The sequence below is a fragment of the Microtus ochrogaster genome, chromosome 1, assembly GCF_000317375.1.
Source record: "Microtus ochrogaster isolate Prairie Vole_2 chromosome 1, MicOch1.0, whole genome shotgun sequence".
Classification (NCBI taxonomy): domain Eukaryota; kingdom Metazoa; phylum Chordata; class Mammalia; order Rodentia; family Cricetidae; genus Microtus; species Microtus ochrogaster.
The window spans coordinates 118,931,545-118,956,713 of record NC_022009.1 but is presented as its reverse complement, the minus strand read 5'-3'; the positions used below and the strand labels follow the sequence as shown (position 1 = coordinate 118,956,713).

Below are 25,169 nucleotides of genomic sequence, written 5' to 3'. Positions count from 1 at the left end.
CATCCTCCCTCTCCCCACATCTTCTCTCCCCATCCACTCCTCAGAGAGGGTGAGGCCTCCCATGAAGAGTCAACAAGTGATATGAAAGACTTTGCAACATATAATTATATTAGTTTTTTTTTTAAGTAAAGTACAAAACATCTGGAAAGTGGGAGAAGGCAGGATGTGGGAAATGGAGGAAATCCTGAGTGAATGAGTAAAGGCAGATAATATGCTGGGTGAATATGTTCTCTTGGCACTGGTACATGCAGTCCTATCAATCACACCAAAGTCTTGGATCCATGGTTAATTGCAAAGCCTTCCCCACTTGATGCACAGAGTGATGGCAAGGCCTTCTTCTGGTCTGAGTGAGTGCATTTATTGTGTATTTAGAAACTACCAGCCACAGCTTCCTCCCTTGGGATGACTGCAGCCTGACACTACTATGCTGTAGAGAGCTCCTCCCAAGATTAGCTATAGTCACCTCCTTATTCATTTGTATAGAATAAATCAGCCTTCTCCATTCTGAGGAGATTGGATGTATATAAAAAATACTTTAAGATTCTGGGTTTTAAAAAATGCAAAAGTATAGATTCTTAGCTCATTTTTAATTGTTTGGGATATTTTTTTTAAATATTGGGGTTCATCATATGGCTCTTTGCATCACAGAAATAGTTCTACCACAAAGTTATTTTATCAGCAATTTTAAAATCATATTTGAGTCAGTCAGTATCTGAGTGAAGTACCCCTATAATCCTTTAGTTTACTCTTAAATTGATAGTGTGATTGTGTTTCCCCTATCTCATTCTCTTTAGTGATTGGGATACTAGGTAATTATCATGCTTTTCTGGATGAATTTTCATTAATTAGCCAATGAAATTACTAAGAAGGAATCTGGGAAAATATTCAGTTATATTGGAGATACTCATGAAATCCATCATGTTCTTCATTCTGAGTGCATATTCATCTCCAAACTCATAAACTTGCACATATTAAACATTACAGCATCTTGAATGTCAGTCTATAAAGACAGTTAATCAAAAAATTAATTTCAAAAGATTAAACTGCTCAGACTTCAGGAAGAAATGATGGTTTCATACTCTCCAAACAGGTTCCTTCCAGTTTCCCAAATTCTCTCTGAGTTACTCCAGTGAAGTATTGGTTCATATTTTGCAAACTTTGACCTCATAAGTTAGAAGTAGTTCAATTATGTCAGAAGAAAAAAGAAGTGAGGGAGAAAAATAGTCTTTACATCTAGGCATGCTATTCATGGTAATAAAGAAATTTAATAAAAATACTTCTTTCTTTCTCTCTTTTTCTCTCTCATGTGTGTGTTTATCTTTTAACAAAGACTCTAGAAGAAATAGTGAATGTTATATTAGTTGCAAAGCTCTATAAGAAAGATCATAACCAGGTATCATTTGAAGGATGAACCAGGGGTCAGAGTAATTTAGTTTTTAAAAAGACACAAAGGATATCAAGCAAATTACATTATAATTATGCAGAGATAGTATCTTCCTTTTATGTATAATATAGATGCAAATATAAATGAAAAGACTTTTAAAATGTATTTCTTTTTCATTTCACTTCTCTTCCTAATGACATGACTAGCTTCTATTTCCTTGCCTTAAGGAGTATGTGGATGTCTGGGATTAGTTCCCAGAAATGTTAATATTACTTTATTTTCATTTTCTCAAAGCTACTAAAACACAGCTGGGAAATTAAATGCAAATGCAAACATTTTTCTTAGTAAAATTCTTTCTTCTTTAGCAAAAACCTCTTGCATCTATTTGTTTTAATGATGATTTCTATTCAACATTTGTCATTAACTTTAATGAATTCACAACATGGATTTGATTCAAAGTGAATAGTTGGGCCATCTAAATCTTTTCAGACTGCTGATTCAAAGCTGTCTCAATTATAGAAATCTGAGTACCTCCTACTCTACAGATGAATCCTTGATGCTCAACTCACATTCCTTGTATCTCCTTTCTCTTCTCTATTTTAGGTGATGTTCCCTGACTGTATGTCTCTAACACCTAATATTCTGATGTATGTAAATTGAAATGATATATATTCTTATAATGACACTACAGATCCATCTATATGCAGAACTAACCCTGTGGCACTTAAAAAGCTATTTCCTCCATCTAGAGTTCTAGACAATTTCCATTTGAATCATTCTCATAGCTTTTATTCCCTTAAATAGATTGAATTACATTCTTAACCAAACTATTTTTGAAATGGCATATCTCACAAGGCATGACTGATTACCTATTATTACCAGATAGGCTAAATGTCACTGGATAGACACCATGGATATGTTAATCCTTCTGGGCAACTACTCAACCATGAACATTTCTGGACCTTTACCAGTAAAATATATCTTTATTAAGTATAGTAAGAAATGCCTGGAGTAAGAAATGTATTGTCCATACATTTTCAAGAACCAACATAATTTCTTCAAAGAAAGTATATACATTTTAAGTACAGAAATAAGTGATATATAATCACCTAAATGCCAAGCCAGACAACACATTCATACCAAGTGTGCGTATTTTAAATGTATTTTTGTTTGTTAAATTTTCATATAAATAAAATGTCTCTATATGAAGCTATTTAGCCAAACTCCAGTTTGTATATACATATTTAATTAAATGCTTCCTCTTACCACTAAACTAACTGTGAAGTTTATTAAAAGATATTTAAGCCAATGTTTGGAATGATAATGTATTTGCCAAGTTCATATATTTCCCACTAACAGTAAAGCTTACTGAGTTTAACTAAGCAATCAGCAGTGTCTGACATAGGCTTTCTCTAAAAGAAGCAGTTACTCACTCACAACTGTACTATAAGTCATTGAAGGACAACATAAAAATCTTTAAGACTGCGTCCTTAAGATGGTCTAGATATTTTGATTTTATTTGCTACTCTGTGTCTTTAGATATTGTTTCATGAAATGCAGTGAATGGGGCTGCTTGACCAAGAACTCATCTGGAAAGATGGGAGCACTATTGAGATCTCCAGCATGTACATAAATGATGGTGGCTCTGGTGCCTCAACAGTAATTGACACATGGAAGGCAGAAAGAGCTGCTCCGCCAAGCTAGCTACATGAGCCCATGTAGACATCAGGCCTCCATATGAAAGCAAACACAAGTGAGCCCACAAAAGTGAGAACACACCCATTTAATGGTGTTTTATCACATTTGAGTTTCATTGGCTAATGAGTTTGGATTGTAAAAATGTCACTTCTCAGAACAATATACTTCCACATCCACAACAAATTATATTCCAAAGCATAGGATGATCCTTCCAAGAAAAACAAGTAGCAATAAGGTAGGCAAGATTCTTGTTTGCTAACACATTCTGATATCATTGCATAAAATCCTCATGAGCTGGCTTAAAATAGCAAACTACTCACACTTATCTTTGTTTCCTATCTCACTGTTTCACCACCAGCAAACACAAACATTTCCCTTTAACACTCTTCTCAATGCTTTGTCAACTGAAGATGACTCAGTTATTTCCAGCTTGTGTGGAGTATTGCTTCACCCATTTTATTTAGTTCATGCTTTCTCCTAATGAAAAATGGTTAACCGTTGTGACATTAGACAGACGACTAATGAAATTAGTGAATAAAATAAAACATAGCTAAAACAGCCTATCTACCTATTCAGTAGAACTTCTTATGGAACATACTAGTGCTGGACTACTTTTCCTAAATACTTGCAAATCTTAGGCAACTGCCTTCTTGATTATGTCATTTTTGTGTTTTCTGACATTGGATCATCTCCTCAAGTTTAAAGCTACTTAACCCAAGCAGTTACATAGCTACAATATTTGTAAAGACCTTATCCATCAAAGCACAGATGACAATCTCCAGTCATTATTTTAAATTGCTTTTTAAAGCCTTCTGCCTTGAATGCCGTTATAAAAAAATGCTGGAGTTTTATATTAAATTATTTGTACATATTTTTACCTAATGAACGATCATTTTTATCTTTCCTTCTGCCTCCTTAAGGTCCAAAAGAATGCCTAATATAGTGTGAATGTAGGTGTAAAATGTACAGTTTTACAACCAAGTTGACATCGTCTTGAGTGTATACTCAGAAATTCTCCCTAACCTTTATGTGTTTCACCTTCTTTATCTAAACTTACAATGATTCATTTCTGTAATTTCCTTATTTTGCAAGGTACATTAGCTTTTTAAAACCCTCTTAAAGGACCAACAACTTACTGAGTTGTTTGGTAAATCCCCCCTTCCCATATAAAAAATATGCAATTTGATTAAATCTTAAGAACATAATATACCTTATCTTCAAATATATAACCTCCAGCTATTTTTTTTAACATACAAGTATGGCTGGTGTCTTTGTGAGTATTCCATGTGTGTGAATGCCTCTGCAAAGGCCAGAAGAAACCAGTGGATTCCATGGAGCCATCTCACAGAGATGGGGGCAGTTGAACCCAGGTTTTTTGTAAAAGCATCAGGTGGTTTTAACTTCTACATCCTCTCTCTAGCCAAAAGAAATAATATTTTTAAGTAGCCTCTCCCAAAGCAGTCACTTATTAGATGGAAGGCGTTTAGTTCAAGCCAAATATTTTTACATTAAATGGATATTCTTTTTCTTTTTTTTAGCAGAGCAAATCTTTCTGTCTGCTGTCCCTCTCTCTATGTTATGATTTGTTTTCACTTGTTTGGTTCAATGGATTGTATGCTTCTTTAGGACTTTACAAGCACCTGACCGTTTGATTTTTCTCTTGAGCACAGTTCTTTCATTATTTTTGTCGTGGCTTCCTAGTTCCTTCACTTTAAGTTACTTTTAAAGAATAGTCTGATATGAAATTTATGTTGACTAAGTCACTTTAATTTTTCTTAATAAAGAGCAGTTGATCTTTCTCAGGTACATTTAAGCAACTCAAACCAACATAAATTATCCTGGAGTCACTTAGCAAAAATAGTGGTTTTTATTCCAGCGAAAGGAAGAAACATTCTAAAGTTCAATAGCTCCTGGAATTTACAGTAACCTCGTCTGCTAATTCACTTTGCTTTCGCAATGAAGTTGTAAATGTCACTGCATAAGTAATTAAATTGGTTTTGATGCATGGTGACTACAGGTCAGTATTGCTCCTCCTCCAGAGCAACCACAAAGGGAGCTTTAGAAACTGGCTCTCACACCAAAGTCAGTGTGGAACAGGATGCCTGGGAAGAGAGCATGGCCACAGACCTGTTTCAGAACTGTAAAATCCCCTTGGTTTTGCATATGTTCTCGAGGAGCCAGAACCTTAAATTCTCTTCACGATAACACTTCTCCTAAGAAACAGCTTGTACTTTGGGATCAAGCTTACAAACCATATTGCATAAAGCAACATGAGAAAAAGAGCAAAATGAAATTGAGATTGACGCTGTACTCACGAAATGCTCTATAGAACTCTTCAAGAGCCAGGTGCTTGTCAGCATTGAAGTCATCGAACTGGAGCAGATCGTACAGAGTACAGTCAGAACGGTCCCTGTTCAGCTCCTCCTGTTTAATCACCTGGCAATCAAAACAGCAAACCTTCATATTTGTCTCAATATTTCTATGTAATATATTTATAGGTAACAATCCCAAAATAGATTACTTTAAAGCTGAAGAACAGTAAAAAATAAATCAACGACAGATTTATTTATTTTTTTTTTTTGTAATTGAACAACTATTTTTAACTGCTATAATGGCGAAATTAAAATACAGGCTTAGAATTTGTTTAAACTTCACAGTATAACTTAATGAATCTGCACATTTCTTACTTGGCTTATATTATTTGCTATATTTACACCAACTCAGGGAGACACCTGCACAGGAAAACCTTGTTCTGTTCCTCATTGACCCATGTGAGAAGAAAACATGGTTCCATCCTGTCATAAAAAGTGCGACATGCTGTGACTATTTCCTTCTTCATATTATTTGCGAAAAATGAAGTTAGATTTTATTTTCCCCTTATGCTGAAACTCTGCCGTAGCTAGGGGATGAGTCATTTGAGATTGGGCCAGACTCCCTGCTCACAGAAGGACTATTAAGCAAATGAGTGTTTCCAGGAGCCAGACAAAATGAATGCACCAATGGAAAACAAGTCTACTCAAGCATGAGGAGGCAAAGCATCATTGTCATTCCTACTCTGTCTACTCCCATAGACTGAGTTTCAACATTTTTATACTCTGATGATTTTGGCTATTGCTTGTCAGAGAGCGGAGCTGACACAATTTAGCAGACATTCCTATCCATGGTGTGGAGTGGCATTGCCGTGGTCACAATTCCCCAGACCTTAATAGTCTACCACATCCAGAGGCAGCAATTCCTACTGCTTATAGATCAACCTCAGAATGGTTTGTTGTTTGAAAAGTGATTCAGGGCAATCAGAAAATATAAACTCTTTACTCACCAGGAGTGTACTTGGGTCCTGCCAAAGCCACTTAACAGCTGTCTAATTTATTTAAAGTTAATTCTCATTACTCAATTTAAAAATAAAAACAAATATTACACCACCATTCATTGCACTAGAAATAGTCAAGCACAATCCAGCCATGTAGTATTCACTAAAAATAGTCCTTGAACATTAAAAAGTAATTTCTCTTTATGTAATACATATCATTAATAATCTCCTGCAGAATTTCAGGTATCAGCTTTTATGTGCTTTGTCTATGCATGTATATTTTTTTGTCTTTTTTCTTATAAAACACAGCATCACACATATCTTGTCATAGAGGCACATGTTGGTCCCATTCTCAGTATCCTCCAGAGTTCTTAATCTATATTTTAACCCTTTGCAGGATTGGAGGTTTGGTGACCCCGATTAAATAGAGTGTGAATGACTTATGGGCTCTCTCTGAAGATGGAATCAGCATACACCACCAAAGCAGTGTCATGTAATGTTGGTATACTAACTGCTAAACAGGACCTCAGTAATATATTTATTTATTTTCATTAAAACTTTATTTTAAATCATACAAATAAAAAAGCGCCATATGGAAAAATGAACCACGACCACATTTGATGCATCTCAAGGAACCATCTGTATGTTTGACTAGCCATTCTATCTGCAAGCCTTCATTTTAACTTCACACTCTTAACTAAAAGATATGTTCTTGTCAACAGTATTAAACCTTTACTGGTTAAGCCGCTATTTGCAAAATAGAGATGGGAAGGACAGGAGTTCTCTGGCATAACTGTTCCTATAAAGGACTGCTGTAGAATGTGAGTATTATACCATATGTTCTAGGCATTCTAGCTACGGGGATTAACAATACTGTCTAATGACTGAAACCATCACTGCTATAAGCCTTTTGGGAAAATAAAACTTTTCTATTTAGAATCGACAGATCCCTCAGTCATTGTCCATCTGCTATTGATTAGACCACTTATAGTGGTTTGCTAAGGGCTAGGATTTGGCAGTGAATGGATCATGCCTCACTGTAGTTTTTCGAAGATTCACATTGTTAGTGTTATGACAATACTTAGGACACAGTAACACCAAAGCTATCAGACATTCCAATGTTAGGTACTCCTAAGTCACACATAAATTTGAAAATGGACAGATGAAACAGGTACGTTAAGTTTTTTTTTTGTCATTTTCTGTCTCATATTTTTTCTAATCTGCTGCAAAAACAGAGTTCATTTTTACCCAGGAAATGAGTTTCCAACTTTTTGGTACTTGATGGTCTTATTTTTTTGATTTTTCTAAAGTGGATTATAATTATGCAGTTCAAAATAATGCATATATATATATATGATTGTTTAGAATTTCTATCTCCACAAAGTGTCTACAGAGTTTTGTAAAGTAATACCATAACTCAGAGATTATTCAATATTTTAATGCTTTGATATTGCATTATTTATGGTCTAGAATTTTTTAACCTCTATTACAATAAGCTATTCTTCACAATCTTTCTTTAGTCAATTTCTCAGTGGATAGTTTCTAACTCCTCTCTTATGAAGTCACTCTTCCAGAGTTTGAAATACAACTTATGATAAAAAAGAAAAAAAAAAAAAGATCCTTAATTGAGAACAGAACAAGATTCCTGGAAAAATTACTAAGAGATATTTTTTTAGAGAAATAAGAGTTGGACATAACTAATTTTCAAGAAAACATATTCACAAGAACTATGAAAAATCAGATACTTCATAGAATTAGGAAAATGCTGGAATATGTTAGCAGAGTCATAAGCAAAGACTCTTTTGAAGTCGAGAAGGAAAGTCTTTCCCACTTAAGCATTTCTAAGCTCCAAATGGTACAGCATGGGAAACTTCTTTGTTGGGAAGAGATTGTGATGTCCTTAACTTGGAACTCAGAGACAGGCCCACCATGGAAAAACAGTGTTCGACAAAGACACTCTAGCTCTGGCCTTGTGCTAACAGATTGGATGTAGTTTTGGACTCAACACGGACAGTCAGCGAGGGACTGAATCTGCCATTACTCTTTTAAGTGAGGGACTCAAAGAAAAATTTCCTTGTGGTGGATGGTGAGATGGAGAATGAACAACAGAAGGTTCTGTAAAAGAATGCTGGACTCTCATAATGAAACTCAACACCAGGCAAATCCCAAAAGATCCTTCTTCAGGACTGTATAAAGAGATGAAGCTTCTAGGTATGCATTGTGTGAAAAAGGGTACGTGAAGAGCAGAGTAGATTCAGCCTACTGTAATGACAACTGAGGTGTAGACCTGAGATTCACCTAAGGAGACAGTGCAGATGCCTGTAGTTAATGTCCTCAGGTGCCATCCTGCATAGTGGTCTCCTTAATGACAAGACACGACCTCCACTATCTCTTCTCTTGATGTGGGAGTGTCATATATCAATCTGTTGATTTCATTGGTTAAGTAATAAAGAAACTGCTTGGCTGGCCCTCATAGGTTAAAACATAGGTGGGAGGAGTAAACAGAACAGAATGCTGGGAGGAAGAGGAAGTGAGCTCAGACTCGACAGCTCTCCTCTCGGGGGGCAGACGCCTCAGAGAGACACCATGCTCCCCGCTCCCGGGAAGATGCACATGATGAAGCTCTGACCCAGGATGGACGTAGGCTAGAACCTTCCCAATAAGACCGGTGCTACATAGATGATTAGAAATGGGCTAGTCCAGGTGCGAGAGTTAGTTGAGAAGAGGCTAGATAGAAATGGCCCAAGCAGTGTTTAAAAGAATACAGTGTCCGTGTAATTATTTCGGGTAAAGCTAGCCGTGCAGGCGGCCAGGGTGCTGGGGACGCAGCCCCGCCGCTCCTATTACTACATTCTCTGACTTCAGCTAGTTCAGCTTGCTGAATGACTCTGTCTGCCTTATAATAGATGAGTAAGTTCTGAATAGCTGTGCATCTTAAGACTACCCTGCAATACTAACATCCGGCACCAGTAAGACACAATGACCATTGACCTCAAGGCGGTGCCTATGGGGATTCTTCTTGGTGACAAGCTCAGGCTTCCAGCCCTAGAAAGACAGATTAGGAATCTAGCCTACACTATATCTGGTAGGAATCTCAGACCACGGTTTTTGGTTGTTCTCCTTTATTGTGCACTTATATGACAAGTTGAGCATTTCACGGTTATCACATGGATGGAGTGGTAACCCACCAACCTCAGAAAGCACATATTAGTTTCAGTGTCTGATCAGGAGAAGAAAAATGGACAGGTACTCATCCTGTGGCAAAACTGGGGTATAGAAAAAAGCAAAGGTCTTAAAGGTTTAAAAATATCTAACACTTCAATGTTTAACTGGGAGAGTGCCTTTTTGTCATGCGTGATGCTTTAAGGTCAGTCCTCAGTAAAGCAGACATATGCATACAGTACACACACGCACACAGTAGCAGAGACAGACAGACACACACATACACAGATTAGAAACGAGGGAGACAATGCAGCACAGGTATTCCCAAACAATCAGAAACTAAACAAATATCACACCAAGATTTATATAAGATGCTAGTAAAATTTTTTTCAAAATGAAAAAGATAAGAGCGAGTACATGATAATTAAACTGCTATGTTAGGAGAAAGGCAACAAAAGAAGAAAACGTGTTACCAAAACTGAAAGTTTGGAGAAAACGTCAACTACACCTGTAGTTAGCAATTATGTTTTCCCCCTTTTGTTCTTGCACTTTTAAGACAATTTTAAAGCATCTGCCTTTAATCAAAGGATGGGTTCTGTGGGACTTGTGGAAATAACAAAGCAAAATCTAATAGTGCACTCTTCCAGTTTGCTTTCCGTTGCTGTGATAAAACACTGACCAAAGCTAAATGGGGGGTTTATTTGACCTGCTCTTCCATGTGATAGTCTATCATTAAGAGAAGTCAATAGAGAAACTCAAGGAAGAACCTGGAGGCTGCAACGGAAGCAGAAACCCTGGAGAAAGGCTGCTGACTGGCCTGCTTTCTCTGGCTTGCTCAGCAACTTTTCTTCTATAGCAGCCAATGCACAGAGATCTTGGCCCTTTCACATTAATCGTTAAGAACATGTTCCACAGACTTGCATATAGGCCCATCTGATGGACACAGTTCCTGAACTGGAGATCCCTCTTCTCAAATTCTATGGTTTGTGTCTAGTTGATGAAAACAATCAGCACGTTGACAAAATAAAAGTTATAAGACACGAGTCAAAACATAACAATGAAGAAATCTAACCATAAAAAATGAGAGAGAAATGGAGAGAAACTTAACACCTGAAAAATAAAGAAGAAAATGGCAGTGATAAAATATTGCTGATCATAATAAAGTAAAAATAGAACAAATTTTCTAATTAAAAACCTGAGTGATTGAATGCTTAAAAACTGAACAACAGGCAAACCAAACTAAAACAATAACAAAAATCCACGTTATTTACAAGAAACTATATCATCTCTTAGAACACACATATATGGAAAGACTGAGTGAAAAAATATATTCTGTTTAAACGGATTTTTTAAACAAGCAGTATTAATCATACCTTTGTCTACTGAAATAAACTACTCAAAATCAGTAAAAAGAAAAACATAAAGTTAATTTCCAAAGAGAAGGAAGTTGGTTCAGATAAATCAAACATTCAATATAAAGGCACTGAATATCAGAGAACTCAAGTATGTAGAGGCAATACTAACATAGATGAGGACAGTCACAGCCCACATCACAGGAATAACAGGGACTTCAACATCCTACATTCAGTGGTGGATAGAACACCTAGACAGAAAACCAGCTAGGATCAAGGAATTAAAGTATACCTAAACCAAATCGACCTGGCATTCATATGCAGTACATTGCATCCAGGAGCTACAGAATCCGGTGCATGGAAGCGTTCTCTAGGTTATCTCATAGCTGTTCACAAAACAGCACTAATAACAGTTTTAAAAACTTAAAATTTGGAGGAATTTATTTAGAAACCGTAATACAGCAAAAGAAGAAATCAATAACAAGAATATCTTTGGATTCAGATTGACATTATTGAAAAATCCACACAATTAAATCAAAAATTAAATAAGTTTGAAAGTTTATTGAGACAAACAATAATGGAAAATAAACTACCCAAAGCTCAAGGATATGACAACATTAGTACTGAAAGAGAAATCCATAGCTGTCACTTACATGAAAAAAAGAGCAAAGGTCTCAAATAATTAGTCTATTATTGTACTTTAAGGAGCTAAGAAAACAAAAACAAAACTTGAAAATTAGCAGCAAGAAGGCAAGACAGATGATCAGAAGAGTAATAAAATACAGAGAACCAAGCCATCAAAGATCAATGAAGTGAGAGTTGTGCTTTGTATATCATTCTTTAAATAAAATATACAAATCCCAGCTTAACTAATAAGAACAAAAGAAAGAAGACAATAGTAACGAAACCAGAGAGATTATAATTTTCACAAAAATTCACTGCATATCGAGTCTATTAAGAAATACACACCCCAAGTTTGACAAGAAGAAATGAGCAAATTCTTGAACAAGCACACATACACATAATATGCCTAATTGAATCATATAAATCATAAAGAAATAAAAACATCCCATTAACAGTGAGAAGATAGTAATAATTATATCTTCCATCAAAGGAAAACCCATGGTTGATAATGTCACTAGTGAATTCTGCTAAATATTTAAGAATAATACAAGATCCGTCACCAAACTTTGAAGAGGATCTTAATCTTCTATAGCACATTCTAATAGGTCTGCACTCTGCTAATCACACAAAACAGAAGTCAGTTGAAAAGAAGAGGCAAAGAGACACTGAAGGGAGGGAGAGGGTGGGATGGAGGGATGGTAATAGTAGTAGATAGAATGGTTGAAGGCTGGAAGCTACAGATCAATATCTCTACTGAACATAGATATAAAGACTTCAATAACATTCTAGGAAGCTCAGGCCAATAACACATTAAGATCACTCCCAGGGTTTACTGAACATCATCTGAAGAATTAGAGGAGCATTTATATGTATTAATTCATAGATATATTTTACCCCATGAATAAAATGAAGAATGAATGCTATGGGATTATCTCATTAGAGAGAAAGGGCTTAATAAAATTAAGAATCTTTTCACGTTAAGCACTCAAAACAAACTTCATATATCAGTAACATCAACCAACACATTTCAATACACACACTGTGTAAATCTAATATTCAATAAGGGGAATGGTAAGTTGTTTTCTGTGGTAAATTGAATGTGACAAACGTACCATTTTCTTCACTAAAGTAATACTGAAAATTCTAAATGCGAGAATTAAGTCTACAGGACAAGGATATCCCAAGGAAAGATCAGATATTCACTATTAGATGCAAGATTATCTTACAGAGTTCTAAAACAAAAGTTTCTTTCCAAAAATAAGTCCATCATCATTTCTGGAAACAAAATCAACATCCAAAAATCAGAAAACAAACGTGTATCCTGATTTAAATATTATACTATAAAAATGTGATTGTGTCTCTATAAGTAGGTATGGATGCTCCCTGTCAAATCAAATTTTAAAATTCCATTTAACCCTTCCTTTTCCTTATGAAAGTTTGTTTTCTAATAAAGGTAAAGCAAACACAAACTCATATACAAATTCTTGCACACTTTCTTATGCACACACCCTTACACATTTATGCAAAGGTAATATTCTTTCCTGAACATTTATGCAACATTAAAGCAAATGAAGATAGATCATAGTCAACATCTTGATCAGTTTAAATTAAGAACTGTATTTCACAACAGCATACAACATTGTCATCACCACCATGTGTACACCCTCTGCTTCAAATACTTCTAATACACACCTTATACATTGGCAGAAAGTGAAAATTACATACGTCCCAGAATAGATCAGGAGAAATCTTTTAAGTTCCATAACATAACTTATAGTTTGTTTTAGGTACAGAATATATCATATTTCTTTGAAACTATAAAATACAAAGTACTTTGATAAATGCTGCTGATAAATTAGTTAAGCCTCTTTTTATTTTCCCCTGTGGTTATGATAATAGAAGCCCAGCTTACACATACTTAGTGGTATTCAAAGTCCTTGGCTTTCTGAGTCAAGATCAAATTTTTTATCCCAGGTTGAATTCAATACCTCCATCCCCCTGCCTATACCTCCATAATCAGTTAGGTAGTCAAATAGTGATATCATTTCATTTCCATTCTTTTGGTATTATGAATAAAATATATTATTCTATAGAGTAAATTTTAACAAAATAAAACTATCTGTTATACTTAAGCAATATATTTTATGTAATTGTTGGTCATACCTGAGTTAGTTCATTAATATCTACAAGTCCATTACTGTCTGCATCAAAATGCTTGAACATTTGATCCACCAACAGCTTCTTCCTAGATATGTCATCACCGTTAGAATTCTCATTTTCTTGTGTAATGTACTTTTGATTTTGTAAATCTAAAAGCATACTTTTCATCTTGCTGTACTCAGTGGCCAAGCAGTTGTCTCCTGTAACAAGAAATTTGAGTTATTTTTGAATCAATCTTATTGAGAAGAAATTATTTTATTACTATTTAAAAAGTGATGTTATACAATTGATGTATGCAATATATATATTTTTTTAATTATCAATTTTGCATACTTTAAAACTTGAAAAAAGTAAATGAACTGTCCCCAGGGTGATGGAAAACTTTCTGCCAAGGTGACAAAATTTACTGTTGTTTTGTTTTTTCTACGAGAAAGACATTAATATTTTCAGAACCCCAGAAAGACATGCTACCAACTGGTTTTAGAATTTAAATTAATTGTCTCAGTTTTTATCCTTGTGCTACAACTCTCCATTGATCAACACAAAAAAAAAAATACACAAATCATGATCAGGGGCTGGAAAAATGGTCCTGTATGTAAGAGCCCTTTCTGTTCTTGTAGAGGATTAAAGTTTAGTTTCTACCGCCTACACCAGTTGCTTCACAGCAACTGTTACCCTAGCTCCAGAGGGTACACACTGTTCTGACCTGCACAGATAGTCTCACTCAGTGGCACATACGTACACACACAGACATGCCTACAGGTAAACATAAAACAAATCTGTTTCTTAAAAAAGAATTGAGGTTCACGCGAGAAAGCAAAAGATTAGCATCTGCCTGATTTTGCACTTAAACTCATTTGGGCCACAATAATTGTACCACAATAGGCGATATTAAATTAAATATATTTAAAACATTTTGATCTGTCTTAAGAAACTATCCTGCATTTCAGCCTGTCTGTCTCTATTTAACAATTTCTCTCCCCACCTGAAATACCCTCAATAGCAGAAAGCTCAAATTAGGATCTGCATATGTGACTTTTCTTACTGCCTTCATAGGTATCCACTCTCTTCATTTTAAAATACGAGATTATCATATAATAACGTGTTTTCAATTTATACCGAGGAGTTTTTACTCTGCAAATCTCATCTCCAAGTTAAAATTAATTGCAATACTGATATTAACATATTTTCAGTATCTCCTGTGTATAAATCTTAATAAAAGGGGCATTAGAATTAATTAAAATAATTGGACATGTAATGTTTCTCATAAACACAAAACAAAAATGAAAACTATTAAAACTGCCCTGGTATCTTTATATAATTTTTTCACAAAGGATTTGGCTTCACATATCCTTATGATGAAGCCTGTATAACTATAATATTGAAATAATTCAAACTGCTGACAGGAAGCATGACATAAAATGTACTCTAAAATGACAGTGATTAGTGCAATTACGAATGAAAACAGTAGGTTCTGTATAAGATGGAAACTTTACAACTTATTTTTAGTTAAAAACCTAGCTCTATAATTGAGTTGCTTTTGACAATTAGGCTTGACAGCGCTGACAATTTCAGAAGAAGATTCTTTAAGATATATAAATACATGTCTGTGATGACTAAGGTTGAAAGACAGTATTTTGAAGTTCCATTGTCTTTCAAGACAAGATGGGAAACAACCTATACTAGAGGGAAAAAGAGAGATCTTACTTTTCTAAAAGGCAGTAGAACGACTACTGTGCAGAGATTTTGGCGTTTAGTAATCCTGTCAAGAAGTCCCTTTTTACAATGAATAAGTACATGGGCTGCCATACAATGAGTCAACTCTGCATTATCTGTTCTCACTGAAGAAGAAGAATACGAACGTTTCCATACTCGCAAAGAACTCACTGCCAAAGGAGTGGAGTGATCAAACCTAAATTTGATAGCTAGCAATTTTGGTGTCTGGAAGAACAGCGCAGCAGCAAGGCTTCAGGCATCTGTGTGGGGATACACATATGTGTATCCTGAAAGGAAGGATGGCAAAGCAGTGCCAACCATTCCAATAGCTCTGGCTTGGATTTCTGTACAGACTGAAAGACAGGCTAACTTACTCAAAACAAACCTGAATGTTTAAGTGGCATTTCAGTTAGTCTAGGGCAATGTGGAATAATTTTCTGGAGCTGATATGAAGAAATTTCAGTACAAAATTTGTAAACTCTCTGCAGGCCAGAGGATGAAAAGAGGGTATTTGAATTTAGAGTACATGTAAGAGGACACTGCTTGTGCTTTTCCTGCCTCCCAGACCCAGATAATCACACAGAAACTGTATTAACTACAACACTGATTGTTCTTTTCCCGGCCTCCCAGACCCAGATAATCACACAGAAACTGTATTAACTACAACACTGATTGTTCTTTTCCCGGCCTCCCAGACCCAGATAATCACACAGAAACTGTATTAATTACAACACTGCTTGGTCAATTAGCTCAGACTTCCTATTAACTAACTCTTACATCTTAAATTAACACATTTTTATTAGGTTATGTATCACCACGTGGCTGTGGCCCACTGGTAAGGTTCTGGCATCTGTCTCCTTTGAAACTACATGGCATCTCCTTGATTCTGCCTACTCTCTCTACATATTTCTGTTCGGATTTCTTGCCTGGCTTTACTCTGCTAAGCCATTGGCTCAAACCACTTTATTTATCAATTAACAAAAGCAAGACATACACAGAAGGATATCCCACATCATCACAAAAGGGAAATTGATTGTCAGTAAGAGTGAACTGGAAGGAAGAGATAAACATGACATGTATTTTAGTGAATATTTACTGTTGAAGTATATACATTTGAAATATTTTTACACTTACTTTTCTCTAATTAAAATAATGTGGGACCTAGAGAGATGGCTCAAAGGTTAAGATCATGTGCTGCTCCTGCAGAGGAACAACATTCAATTACCAGCAATCACTTAAGAAGGCTCACAACCACCAAAAGCACCAATTTCAGAGGTTCAGACATCTATTTCCAACCTCTTCAGGAAAACACATTCATGATGTAGTGTGAAGACCATTACAGAAAACTCCAGCAAATCAAAAGGCTGGAGCCCTGCTTAAATGAACACTCACATTACTCTTTGCACTTTGATCAGTTGATCCTGTGTTAAACATATACTGTGCAAAGATATCTTTGATAATGTGTAAAAGCTGCACTAATCTATCGGTCGATGAATTCAGAAGGCAGCTTGACACTGAGTCTACTTAACAGAATAACAAATGTAAGTTTACTTCTGGGATTGATGAGCTCCCATGACCATGGGGTTTTGGTCAGATTTACATAACCAGACATGTAATTCCTTTCATTAGTAATTGTTAAGTCCAATCAGAAATCAGTTTGTCACTGTATACCATTCTGCCACTATTGTACACATTGGCAGCATGGTAGAGATTTCTTTAAAAGAAGGCACAATAATGACTAGTTTATTGAAAGAAGAAAAGACAATAGCTTTTTTTCAGGTAAAATTAAATGTTGAAGTCTATTTCTTGAAAAACAGTCACATAGTCTGACAACTCCAAATTAGTCGAGAGAATATGGAAGGAAAAGACCCTGCCCTTTTCAAAAAATGAAAGTACTCCATAAAAGCCAGTCAACAATTTGGTATTATATCATCTGCAAAGAATGTGTGGTTTTGCCTGTACACAAGAAAAAATTACTGTTTTTATTTAAAATACTAATACATGTTCGTGTGGAGGCATAATTCTTTGATATAGTGTTGACTTGTGTGAAGAAAAAGTCTGTGAACTGCTTTCATAAAAATACTTCACCATAACTCATACCAGGGAAAATTGCTATTTCATTACCTTGGTTTATTCCTGTCAGTATTGTTATAACATTATTAGGCTAAATTTACAAAATATTTTCTTAAATACTTCCCTAAATTGTATTAAATTTTTAAACTCAATTGTGATGTAAAATTTCTAATGTTTACCTCACAAATAAATAACATAAGAATATGGCTTTGGTTCTTTCCATTTTCATGTTTCCCTTCAGATGAAAATGAACTACAGGGCTTTGAATTTAAAGTCAGTAATCTTCAGAAGTTTACTGCAGACTACTTTCCGAATGTTTAGATTTCTGTTTTGTAAAGAAGCAAAGTTTTCATTGTGATTTATACTCAATATTTCTTTTTTTCTTTTTTGTCACTTACTTAAATTTCATGTTCATCATGGAAGAAAATATTCTTTGAGGGTTACATATAAATATTTCTTATTTTACTTACATATATATCTACATATTAATTTATAATATGTAATATGTCATTGACATAAATTTTACTTGATTTTTCTAGGATTGCATGAAATAAACATGAGTACTACTTTTACAAGTTACGACCAATCTGTCATTTTGATTTGAATGCTTTTCAGGTATGATATCTCATACAGTTTGGTTAATGTTAAAAATATTCAGATATTAGAGAATTGTCCTTTAAAATATTTATTGTTTATAACATGACCTTCTTGCTTGTCGTGGAGGTATTTTACTGCCCCTTACATGGTACATAATTTAGCAACAGGCAGTTGTTCTTGCCCGTGGATGTTCAAGTGAATGTTGACCTCATCTCTCAACTCTTCAAAAAACCAGCTTTAAATGTATTTTTTTTTAAGGAATATAGCATTTTTATTAACTACTTTAAGTAGAACAAACTAAATACGTATTTAACAGTTTTGGTTCATTTATACAGTACATTAAATAAGTTATGAACAGAGTTAAGTAACAAAAGTTCCTATTGAGTCAAATGGCAAAGCACAGGAAAACCAGACTCAAATGTGTCCTGCAGGTGGCTTCACATTCATCACCCACCTCTGCAAACCATGCTTGTTACAAGCTTGGCTCTCTATTTACATTACTGATTTTCTGTAGGGATGGAGCCTTTGTAGCCTCATCAGGAACTTGGAAAGCCAGGGGAGTGGGGTGAAGATCTATCAAACAGCCCTTTGTTGATTTATTTCCATGATTTTATTGTGTGTGTGTTTGTGTTCATATATATTCAAGTAGGCGTAGGAGTACATAATCATCTATGTGCATGTGGAAACCAGAGGTCAATGTCTGGTGTCTTCCTTAATCCTTAGCCACTTTCCTCTTCCGAGACAAGTTCTCATACCACAGCCTGACCGGAGGGAGTGCCTGGCCATCAGGGATCCGCTTATCTTTGCTTCGCCAGCGTTGGAATTACATGGATGCTGCTCTGGGACAAATGGTTTATTTTAATCATAATAGCTAGTGTTAAAATTCATTCATTTATAATCATTATGATATACAATATCCTTAGCATAACTTTTATTTTGTGCTAGTTTTTGAATTTGCTTTGTGTGTTGTCTAGCTTGATAGTATGATTTTTATCTACTCTGTTTCTGAGGGAGTATGTTATAAAAAATTTTCCTTTTTAGCTCTTCTAAAATTTATGTGTCCTTTTCCCCTTAAAGTACTTGTCCTTTGCTTGAGGGTCTACTGCGGATTTTCCTTTTACACTTTTTGTTCTTTTTGAGAAGTTTAATTTTGAGTTCTGTTTATTAAAGGCCGACATGTTTTTGTGAGATTGCTTTTTTACCTTAATTTTATTAGAGCATTAAGAAGAAAGGAACTCAATTCTTAGCCTCAGTCGACTCTCCCCTGTTCTGTCTTCATAATTTTTACTTTTATTTTTGTCTATTAGTACTAAGAATAAATAAGGTAACTTAAGGACTTTTTAAATGCATTTTTTTATTCTAGCATTACTTTCTAATGTTTTAAAACTTATTTTCGTTTTTAATCTTGCTAAATTTTAATTCAGTTTCTACATTACCAATACTTTAAATGTGGGGTGTTTTTAAATCTTTTAGCCATTAAAAGGTTCCATTCTTCCCCATGTATAAGTGATATTGTGTTTTTTTCATTAGCTTATTGATTATTCATTTTAATTGTAGCTGCCTCAAATGCTTTGGAACTCTTGGAACTTGACTTTACTTACTGGTTGATAAATCATTTTAGAAAAGATCTAATACTGTCTATTCAGCAGGATAAGGGCACAAAAACTTAATGAAAATGCATAGTAAGCATTATAGCTCACTCAATTTGGTTAAATATGCAACTATGTCATAAAAGCATAATGAATTGGATACTTCAGTGTCCTGAAAACCAATGTATTATATTTACTTTGGTATTTAATTTCACTAAAATCATATGTTTTGTTAATTTTATTTAACTCACTTAAGCACGTTTCTGCCCAAGAACTATTAGTTATTCTTTCATGAAAAATGACAAATTTTCTCAAATATATAAAACTGAATTACATAGAATACAGTCAAGAAATTGAAGCACTCTAATAATAATTTTTCATTATAAGATTCATAGGGCACCTACAGAATGGATTTTCAAACAAAAATGAGGATCCCCATAGTGCTTAATAAGTACTTTGTCTACTAACAGACTCAAGTAGATCTTTGGTGACTACGGTACACTGAAAAAGACATATTCTTTGTCATTAAAAAAATCCTACTTGATAATGCATTGGTCTTCTGGTTTTGGAGTTCTTTTTTTCCACTATACATATTTCAAGTAAAAATAGTAGTAATATTACAATAAAATTTTACAAATAAAATATATTTATGTTCACTTAAATTCCATTTTTAGTATTTGAATTGTCATTCGTGTATACTTTGACAGATTCCTTTCTCCATTCGTTCCCTTTCAAATCTTCTTATATTTCCATCCTTTTTTTCCTCTCCCAATTTCTTGGTTTTATTTCATTTTTTTTAAAAACTCACTGAATCCACTAAGTGTTCTTTCTCAATATGTGTATGGTTATAAAATCATCTACCAGAGAATGGAGAGCCTGTCAGGAGCCAAATCATGAAACAAGAGATTTCGTCTAGCCCAGCCATCATCATCTGCCAAAAGCTCTCTCAGCTAAGGGTGGTACTTCATGAGCCTATGTCTTATTCACTCTGGGCTTTTTGGCAGGCTTAATATTCAGGTCCAACATATTCATGATAGTTGGCTTCAATACCCCACTTTACCCAGTTATATGGGTCATTCATACATAAAGAAAAAGATAATTAATAATGCTAAATGATGTCATAGATCTAATATACTTAATGAAAATCTCCAGAACAATATATGCAAACACTAAGTAGAACATATTTTTTTCTCAATAACCCCATGGAAATTTCTCTAGAATAGACCACTTATTGGGACATACAACATCAGAAAATGGAGAAAAATTGAAAAACTTCTTATGCTTACTAGATTCAAATAAAATAAAGCTAGGTTTTAGAAGCAGTAGGAAGATCAAGAAAATACATATGATTGTGGAGATTGACCAATACAGTACTGAATAATGATTCAACCAGCCAAAGTGTATCAACCTGCAGTAACACTAGTCTCCTCTCTGATTAAGGCTATAAAGAGGAATCTGGCAGGAGGAATGGGTGGTCCTGAAAGATCACTTCAGGGTCACTGAAGACATAGAAAAGAAAATTATAAATATTCTAGAGGTGAATGAAAATGAAATATAAGATACCCAAATTTATGACATACAATAAAGTCAGGGTCCTATGAGGAAAGTATATTGTTATGTCTCCCTTTTTTACTTCTGATTTTGTTAATTTGAATATTCTCTCCCTGCCTTTTGGTAATTTGGATAAAGTTTTGTTTATTTTGTCGATTTTCTCGAAGAGCCAACTCTTTGTCTCTTTGTATTGTTTTCTTTGTTTTTATTTTGTTGGTTTCAGCTCTAAGTACCTATTGAAACAAAAGATAAGTTAGAGAAAATCCAAATAAAAAGTTCTTAAGAGTTTCCAAAAACAAAAACCAAACAGCTCTGAAAAACAAAAGAGAAGGATGGGCTGTCGAGACCAGAATGTAAATGAATGTAATCGATATATGAAAAGTAATACAAACAATGAAATGAAGAGTTGGTTATTTGAAAACAATAACAAGATTGATAGACTTTTAATAAAATCAGCTGAAAGAAAGAAAAAAATTAATAAATTTGGAGGAGCAACTGATGGAAACAGATGCAAATTCCACAGCCAAACATCAGGCAGAGCTTGGAGATTCCTATGGAAGAGGGGCAGGAAGGATTGTAGGAGCCAGAAGGGTAAAGGACACCACAAAAAAAAACCCCACATAACCAGTTAACCTGGGCTTACATGGGCTCACAGAGACTGAACTGTCAACTAAGGGGCTTGCATGGAAGTGAACTAAGAACTCTAGAAGTGTGTTACAGTTGTGGACTGTGGTCTTCAAGGGAGATTCCTAACAGTGAGAGCACAGGCTGTCTCTGACTCTCATACCTTCTTTTGGGACCCATTCCTTCTGCCAGATTTCCTTTTACAGCCTTAGTAAGAGAGGAGCCTAGTCTCACTGCAGCTGGATACACTTTAGCTGGTTGATATCCATTGGAGGCCCACCTCTATCTGAAGACAAATAGAAGAGGCGTAGAAGGGAGCTGGACGAAAAGTAGAGACAAATGGAAGAAGTGGGATGGGAAATTTTGGTTGGGATATGGTAAGTGTGTGTGTGTGTGTGTGTGTGTGTGTGTGTGTGTGTGTGTGTGTGTGTGTGATATAGAATACATTTGGAGGGAAAAAAAGAACTAATTACAAAAGACAGCAATGGAACTTAGGGAACTGTAAAGACATAACTTCAAAAAAATCTTTCTTCTTCCCATGTGGAAAACCTAAAGAAAATATATTATTCACTTAATGAGAACAAGTCAAAGTTAAGCCAAGATCAGATGAAAAAACTAAGCAGACACTTCACAAGACTAAAAGTCGAAACAACAATAAAAAAAAATCTTCCAATCCATCGTAACCAAAATAACAGCAAAACCAGGTGTATTTACTACAGAGTTTTACCAGAACTTTAAAGAACTAAAACCAAAGCCTCTTGAACTTTCTAAAATACAAAGGAAAACTGCTTCCAAATCCCTTCTGAAGAGGAATTCCCCTAGATCACAGATACATCACAGTTTTTCTGTTAAAATTTTCCAAAAAAAAAATATTTTGTTAGTCAAGGGATAATGCCTATCTTTAAAGAAAAGTCTAAAACACATGTATCATTGCATAATTTATTTCTTAAAATATATTAAATGTTCATGAGTAACAAACTGTCAAATGTGCATTAAATAACATATTCTCAAACTATGCAAATTCTATATTTTCAACTTAGACAGAACTGACCACCTCCTACATGCTTCATGGTGAAGATTTACAATTGAAAGTTCACGAGAAAGCAATTTTCCTTAATTAATTCTTCTCATATAGAGACAGTAACTGGGATGTAGGAAGTTCATCTCATTAAGATATAATAATATATTAATTCAGAATGTACCATGAAATTTATTATATTAAGAAAAATATGAGCACTGTTCCTACAATTACTTCCTAAAATAGGTCATTCTTCAAGTGATTAAAACCAATAAACTATCCACCTTAAGGTCACTGTTTTCTTGCTTCAAATGAAGAAATAAAGCATAGAATGTGATGGTTAATGACAGTTGTCAGCTTGGTGGGATTTGATATCACTGAGAAGACACACTTCTGGGCTTGTCTGTGAGGGATTTTCTTTATGCTAACTGAAATGGGGAAAGTCTTTGCTACACTTGTGTGGAGAGCTAGACTGAATGACAAGGCAGAGACCTGAGAAGCCACATTCATTTCTTTCTGATTCCTGGCTGAGTGCAATGTGATGAACAAACGAGCTTCCTGCCACCATTCCTTTCTCAGTATTGCAGATCATCATGTAAAATTGTGAGCCCAAATAGCCCCTTCCTTTTTTAAGTTCTGTCTGGGTATTTTGTTATAGCAATGAGAAAATGAACTGATACACAGATGTTATGTTATTTAATAAGAGTAAAAAATATATATAGCTGAAATTTAAATTCAAGTGCTGAGGCCTGGAGACTGTTATTGTCACCATCTATCAGAATGTGTTTCAAAAAACTTGAAATAATGATATTCACAGACATATTGGTATGGAGCCACAATAGCAAATCAAATATTAGTGCATTAGAAAGACATTTGTTCCATTTTAGAATACCATTATCATACAGAATGACAGCTAATTTTAAACATGATTGGTTATTCAAAGAGTGACTAATGTCTTATATGCAAGCACCAATTAAACGTTTTATTTTTTTATCACATTTTTCAACTTGATTGTGATTCTAACTTTAATTTCTAGATGTTCTCTCTGATGACCTGGAAAAATGGTCTCATTTCTTAAGTAGAAAGTTACAAAATTAAATCCTACATTACATTTTCCTCTACGAGATCAACTAAACATAGCGAATAAATACAATATTAAGAAACAAAGTCTTTTAAACCTGTGTGAAATACATCTTTGAGTCAACTCCAAGAGAAGCATTTTTACAGAGTTCTTTTCTCTTTCAGAACCCAAGAACTAGTCCAGAATCAGTCTTTGTAAAAAACTGAGACAGAAATTGCATATTTAGCAACTTTTTTTTAACCAAAAGGTACAGTGATGTATTAATTCAGAAAGTATCACAAAATTTGGTAGATTAAAAAATATATATGGACAATTACCAAACATACTTGCTGACCGAGGTTGTTCTTCAGATGATAAAACAATTTAGTGTTATGAGTATTTTAATTTTCACAAGAGCCTACGTAATCCTGGATAGTATAAAAGACTTGGTAATTAATGTACTGCATATTTTGTCATATTTTAAGGTGACTGTCAAAGTTATGAGAGTCTATACAGTTTTAGTTTCTGTTGATAGGACCCTAGAAACTTCTAGAACCCTTATGAAATCATGATAGATGGTTAAATGTTTCACTATCTAGTTGCCAATTTTTTCAACTGATGAAATAATGTTACAATTTGTGAGTCATGAAAACAAACAATGAATAATATCCCAGTTCCTATTTCCAGTCAAAGATAAAAACCATTGTAAATATACAAATATTTGCAAGATATTTTGGTTCTTTTGTTTTGCTTTCTGTTGTTGATGGAGAAGTGTTTCTGAGGGGATAAGAATGGTTCAGGGTATAAGGAGATGGTTCAATAGGTGATGTGCTTGCCTGCCAAGCCTGAGGATCTGAGTATATTGTCTCAGAACTCATGTAAAACTAGACATGGACAACAAGAAGAGAGGCAGAAACTAAGGAATACATAGAAGTGCAAAAGTAAGCTATTCTGTCATACGCAGCAGTGAAAGAGGGACCCTTTATTGAACAAGGTAGATTGAAAGCGAATGCCTAACACTAAAATTAATCATCAGACCTACATATTCAAGAGGTGAAGCTAGTAAGTAAGTGACCACACACAGAGAAGTGTGTGACCTCTCAATACAGTCAGTGGCTGGACCGGAAGAGATTGGGCGGGACAGCCTGAGACAGACAGAATGCCAGCATGAGAAAGGGCGGGGTCAGGAGACACAGGATGAGAAAGGGCGGGGTCAGGAGACACAAGATGAGAAAGGGCGGGGTCAGGAGA

General features: G+C 34.8%; 1 protein-coding gene across 1 annotated transcript in view; it reads right to left on the bottom strand.

The window, feature by feature from the left end:
* Positions 1–25,169, bottom strand: part of Fstl5 (follistatin like 5) — a 398,938-nt gene that overhangs the window by 183,115 nt on the left and 190,654 nt on the right. The window contains exons 5-6 of the mRNA XM_005344117.3: positions 13,694–13,890; positions 5,398–5,518 (exon numbers count right to left, since the gene is read on the bottom strand). Coding sequence (XP_005344174.1) covers positions 5,398–5,518; positions 13,694–13,890 — 318 coding nt within the window. The remainder of the gene's footprint in view (positions 1–5,397; positions 5,519–13,693; positions 13,891–25,169) is intronic.